Here is a 6963-nt window from a genome sequence, read left to right as displayed (position 1 = left end):
TTCATTTTGATTAAAAAAAAAGAAATAAAAAGTAAAAAATGAAATATAATTGAATTATAATAATAACAAAAATTGTACATTTAATAGAAACGATTATAGTTTATTTGATGCTATTTAATTAAAAAGAAAAATTAAGTTAAATAAAAGGAAAAAGATAATAACAAAAAAAAATTGTACCCTGTTTGATTTAAAGAAGAATTTAAAAAAGAACAAAACATAAAGGGTAAAATAATAACGAAAGAAATTGTACATTTAATTGAAACAATTGTAATTTTAATTTTAATTCTTTTCTTTTTATGTTGTTCTAATAATTATATCATTTGCAGAGATCAGCTGACGGTAACACGACAATGTTATTGTCCTTTCTTTTCATTGGTTCTGCCGTGGCTTGCGTACTATTGGTTTATTGTTATATAGGAGAATGTCTTATAAAAGAAGTAACTTTTTCATTATTTTTTATTTATTCATTCATTCATTTTTTTTCTTTCATAAAATTTCATCATCAATAATGTCCTCATGATTGACATAATAAATATTTCTTTTCCTTCCATTTCATTTTTAAAAAATTTCGTTCTCAAAAATATAATTGAAGAGATAAATTTTTCTTTTTACTTTTCTTTTTTTTCATAGAGTTTCATCATTAAAGCTATTCTTACAATTGACGTAATTAATTCTTTTTTTCATTTTTTTTCTCAGAGCTCCGTCTTAAGCGACGCATTATATCTGTGCGAATGGTACAACATTTCAAAAGAAGAGAAAAAATTAATGCACATTTGCATGTTACGATCGACTAAAGAAATGCGTTTGACTTCGGGGAAATTTTTTGTATTATCACTGACCACTTTCACCGACGTGAGTGAAAATCTTACAAATTATTAATAATTATAATAAAAAAAATAGGAAAATTATGAGAAAAAGGTGCACCATTTTAAAAGGTAGAAACAAATATCTGCGACGCTATAGGTTTTATAAAAAAATGTTATAAATAAAAATTATTAAGTTTCAAGAAGTAAATTTAATATTTACATTTAAATATACAGCAACTGTTTGGTGTAGGCCACCTTTATCGAGATACGGAAGCCATAATAATTATTTTAAATATAATTCACAATAAAATTGACAAATTATGTATACCGTGTCGATTAAAATGAGGCACCCTGTCTAGTGAAAAATGAAAAAAAGAAAAGAAATTTGCGAAACACATTTAAAAAAAGAAAAAGCAAGAAGACGTTCCTTTCTGTTTTATAAAAAATATCATTATTAATTTCTGTTCCCTTTTTTTTTCTTTTTTTCTTTTTATAAATTTTAAATGTTTGTTTTATAGGTCCTGAAAACGTCGATGGCTTATTTTTCAGTCCTACGAACATTTGTATGAACGAGAAATAACATGGCAGAATTCACAATTATATATATTTTATACACAAACACACACACACATGTACACATACACACACACGTAATATATATAAAACATATGTCAATAAAATAATACAATAAATATTACACTTACAAATAAGAAATACGAAACTTCATTTACATTTTATTTACATTATATTTGTTATTAAAATATAGCAAATATTTCAAAAGAACAAAAGAAAAAATATATATTTTAAACCAAGAGAACTGAACCGTAAAATAAAAAAAGAGAAACTAATTACTTGTTCGAATAATTAATTTTATATTCAAATTATAACATTATATATATATATATATATATATATATATATATATATATATATATATATATATATATATATGCGTGTGTATATATATATACACATACACACATATATACATACATGTTTATTAATTTCTTTCTTTTTTTTTAATGCAATTTATTGGATTAAATTTTCTAATTTTTAATCCAACAAGTACATATTCTTAAAAAATTTTTCATAATATATAGAATAATCATTATATTAATAATATATAAGTCATACTTACATAAGTATAATTATATATATATTATATAATAATAAATTAATAATAAACCTATATATGATATTAACATAATTAATTAAAAAGATATATATCTGGATTTATCAAATTAATCAAAATAATAATATACTCTAAAGAAATAATTTTTCTTTATACATTTGTTACAGAGAATTTAATATAATTAACACAAAACTTGTACGCCTAAATAAAAAAGAGAAGATAGGAAATAGTAAATTTTAAGATCGTCTAAATTGTTCACGAAACTTACTTACCGTAGCATAAATCGGTAACCAACATTATTCAAAAAAAAAGAAAATTTATGACTAGTCTGAAACAGTCACAAAACACTAGAAGATAAACCGGTCAGCAATTATTAAGATAAAATTTCAGAATTGTCGAATTCTGCGCGAAATTTTCTATAAAACCGGCAATAAAGATTATTGAAAAAAAAATTCATAATCGTATAAAATAATCCCAAAACTTACTGTAATACAAACCGGCGATCTGCATATTTAAAAAAGAAAAATTTTTAGATGCTTCTGAACTGTTCACACAACAAAACGTAACATAAACCGGAATAGCCATTATAAAAAAAAAAAATCAGAATCGTCTAATCAATCGCAAAACTTCTTGCAGCACAAAACAACTATGTCTACTCTTAGAAAGAATAAAAAAAAAACATTATAGAAAAGGTAAAATTGTTCTCACAATTGTAACATAAACGGGCAAACTCTATTAATAAAAAAGAAAAAAATTTCAGTAACCTCTGTACGATCGCAAAACTTTCAGAAGCACAAATTAGCTACGTCTATTATTAAAAAGGAGGAAAAGGAACACTTTAGAAACGTATAAACTGTTCGCATAACTTATTATGTTATCAACAGGCGAACTCAATTATTTTAGAAAAAAATTTTCAGAGTTGTTTAAAATGTACAACAAAACATATCATAACTTAAACGGGTAACCACCATTATTAAAAAAAATTTAAGAATCGTCTAAAATATTCATAAAAATAATCATACAATAAACCAATCAGTATAATTATTTAAAAAAAAATATCCAAGTTGTCTAATTTTCCATTAAATTTTTGACGAGATTGGTAATAACCATTATTGAAAATAAAAATATTCATAATCGTCTAAAATGATTGCAAAACTTAATATAACCTAAACCTGTGATCTCCATTATTAGAAACGAAAAATATCAGAAACTTCTAAACGATTCGTACGCAAATTATAACATAAACCGGCAACAGCTATTAAAAAAAAAAAAAAACAAATAAAAATATCAGAATCATCTAATCGATCTCAAAACTTTCTGCACCAGAAACCAGCTATCTCCATTATCATGAAAAAAATAGAGAAAATTTTATAATCCTCTAGACCGATCTTCAAACTTTCCTTAGTGAATTGCATTATTAAAAATGAATAAAAGTTAAAAGTTGTCTAGACTGAACGAAGAATTTCCTTAGCTTCAACTATATTACACACATTGTACCAATACTCGCATTTTCTTTACAATATATTTGCCGTTTCGAACGATTATTAAGTTCTTACATTAAAAACACGTTTCTTCGTTCTATGAACATTACAGGAAAAACGTTACACCTATTACAAAAAAGAGAAGAGAAAACAAAATATATCTTCCCATGAATTCGTTCAAATGTATGAAATACGAAGAAAAAAATTGACAGAGTTACATCCCTGGAACAAAAAGAAAAAACAACAGAGAAAATACAGAGTGAAGTTAGACATAAGAAAGTAGGTAATATAATTAAAGTTCAAAAAAACACAAAAAAAAAGAAAAGAAGAACGAAACGAAAGTATGAAGAATTAAAGATGCACTGAAGAATTAAGAAGAAATTTCGGAAAGTATCGAAAATAAAAAAAGAATCCGCAAATCTAAGCTGTTATCCACCTCTCACGAACCCCTCAAACTCTATTTTGTTCCTGTTTTTACCCCCACTTTCCTACTAATGTCACGCTACACGATCTCTCACTTTCGAATTTATTATCGAATTTGAATTCGATTGATACATTGTTGTTTTGTGCATTCAATAACAAAAGTTAATTAATGAATGAATGAAAAAAAAAATACAATTAATTCGAAAAGAAAAGATTGATTAAATTATGAATCAGAATACACACGTATTCTGAAAAATATATTAGAAATTTCTTTTGTTTTTTTTTGTTATAATAAAGAAAAGTAAATTAATAAATTAAGAAAATTTTTTATTAAATGAACTGTATTAAATGAAGTTTTTTTGTCTTCCATCCTTTTTTCATTTACTTTGAAATATATATTTAAAACTTTCTATTTCTTCTTTTTGTGATAATTTTTGTAAAAATTATATGAAAGATGAATTATGATTTTTATTAATAATATCTCTCATCTATACATGTAATCTTTTTTACAATATTTTTTATAGGACAGTATTAAATATTTTTATTCTTTTCATTAATTCTTATATAATACTAGAAATAATGTAAAAAATTCTTATATTATTATATCAAATAACAAAAATTTGATTTCATCTTTTTCCTTTAAAAGTTCAATTAATTAATAGATACGATAAAGGCAGAAGAAACATTTATAAAAAAAGAGAAAAAACAATTAACTTATTTCATCGTATTGCATAAATTTCAATTTTTAAACGTTTTTAATAGAATTAACAAAAAATTAAAATAGTAAATATATGCAACATGATTCTACAAACAATGTCAAATAAATTTGTACTAAAAAAAAAACTAAAAAAAAAATTAAACTAAAAAAAGATAAAAGAAAAATTTCTAATAAAAATATAATTAATTAATAAATATATATATGAAGACAATGAAAAATATAATGGACGACAATTAAAAATAAATGAATATAAATGTCCAACAGGTTCCTACAAAATTAAGAAAAAAAATATTAGGAAAAAAAAAGAAAAAAAAGAAAAAAAATCAAATAATAAAAAAAAAGAAAAAAGAAATACGAAGTAAAATATTCAATAACTTTGATAGAAACAGATCTAAATAAAAAAAATTAAAAAGCTTAGTTTATTTTATTGCATAAATTTCAATAATTAATTTAGATGTAAATCTTATTAATTATTTATTTTAAATATTTTATTTAATCTGAATTATTAATTAATTTAGAATGAAATTTCTTTTAATAATATAAAAATAATAAAATAAAACTTACAAAAATTAAGAAGAAAAATGAACCAATAGAATATAAATAAAATCCACCGCATTTTTACAAAATTAAAAAATAAATCATAATGAAAAATAAAAGTAAATCAAAAAATATGCAACAGAAATTCATGATCAATAAATCTCAAGAATGTTGAACGAGTTAATTAACTATTTGATTTAAAAAAAAAAAATAAACGAGAAACAAAAAAATAAAAAGAAATAAGAGAGAAATAAAGGGTGTAAAAGAAACGAAAAAGAATAAAAGAAATAAACAATCATCGTTTTAGGCGCTTGACCTTCGTGGTACTAAGAAGATGATAGATTTGAACAAACGTAAGTTCAATTGTGCGGGAATTTGAGAAGGGTTTACGACCTGGTTTTCACTTTTTTCCGTTTACTTTACTGTATATTATATAATGGATAACATTTCGGTTATCGATAATATATCGGACTTAGAGTACATTATTAATTCCATGAAAATGTCGATTGTATAGAAAAAAACATATTTAATTTTAGAACATAATTGAAAATATCCATATGTTGAATGAAAAATAATTCATTGGCCAAATTTGTAAACGACATCAAAGTCGATCTGATTCCAGCAAAATACAAAACTAATAAGGAAAAGATCGCCTTTTTAAAATTTGAAATATATATTTTGTTCATTTTTCTTGTTGTTGTTGTTGTTGGATAATATCAAACACTCTTATTTCATAAAGAATATTTCTTATAATACACACACATACACAGATACATAGATATAATATAAATAATATTGTAAAAAGTTATGATATTATTATATCGAAGAAAATCAAAAACTGATATCTCTTCTTGTCAGTTAATAATGAAAAAGGAAATTGTTTTTATAGTTATCGTTTAGTAAAGAAAAAGAAAAAATTTCTAATAAAATAAAATCTTTGTCTTATAATCGTTTTGTTACTTACAGTCGTAGCAAATTCATCTTACGAGTACAGATAGCCATACAAAAGTTCTTCGCTGATCTACCTCTGTTTTTGTTTGTATTAATATTTATTAATAGTAATTATCATCTTCGGTTATGTTGAAACAGATTGTCTATTTATCAGTTTGATATCTCAGATCAGCAGTTTTTTCTCTGTACTTTTCTGCAAAATAAAACACGTTTTGGACAATCCAAAGAATTGTAAATGTTGAATAAAGAAATTATTTTTGAGACACATACGTCTAATACGGTAATAATAATAATAATAATAATAATAATAATAATAATAATAATAATAAGAAATAAAAACAACTAAATAATAATAATATTGGTAATAATAATGATAACGATGATGCTAATGATGATCATGATATTAATAATAACAATAACAATATATAAAAAGAAATAATAAAATGCATTAAATAAAACTATCAAACAATATATATATATATATATATATATATATATATATATATATATATACAATAATGCATTTAATGAAATAATAATAATAGTACAATAATTTTAATTATAACATTAATGTCGATAATATTATATAATATTGATATTATCATAAGATTTATAATACAATGTGTATTTGTACATGTATATATATATATATTTGTACATGTATATATATTATATGTGAATATATATATATGAATATATATATGTAGAACATTTCACATTAGCTGAATTTTTATGTGTACAACATACTTTATCTGTACAACATGTGACTTCAACATACTAATCTTACAACAACTATTGGGAAGTACCATTCATCTTTGTTTTATCGATTACGACGATCTTATTGTAAGTATACCATACAAATTTTTATATTCTTTTGTCGGATTTTTCTAAAAGATTTTCTAAAAGATGTTTTTT

General features: G+C 22.5%; 1 protein-coding gene across 1 annotated transcript in view; it reads left to right on the top strand.

Moving 5' to 3' along the window:
* The window catches only part of LOC127071154 (odorant receptor 4-like), a 3660-nt gene extending 2285 nt beyond the window's left edge, over positions 1-1375 (top strand). Inside the window, exons 4-5 of the mRNA XM_051010088.1 lie at positions 697-852; positions 1325-1375. Of these exons, the coding sequence (XP_050866045.1) occupies positions 697-852; positions 1325-1375 (207 nt within the window). The remainder of the gene's footprint in view (positions 1-696; positions 853-1324) is intronic.
* The last annotated feature ends 5588 nt before the right edge of the window (positions 1376-6963 follow it).

Source organism: Vespula vulgaris, chromosome 20 (assembly GCF_905475345.1).
Source record: "Vespula vulgaris chromosome 20, iyVesVulg1.1, whole genome shotgun sequence".
In the NCBI taxonomy this organism is placed as follows: Eukaryota; Metazoa; Arthropoda; class Insecta; order Hymenoptera; family Vespidae; genus Vespula; species Vespula vulgaris.
This window is presented reverse-complemented; position numbering and strand designations above follow the sequence as displayed.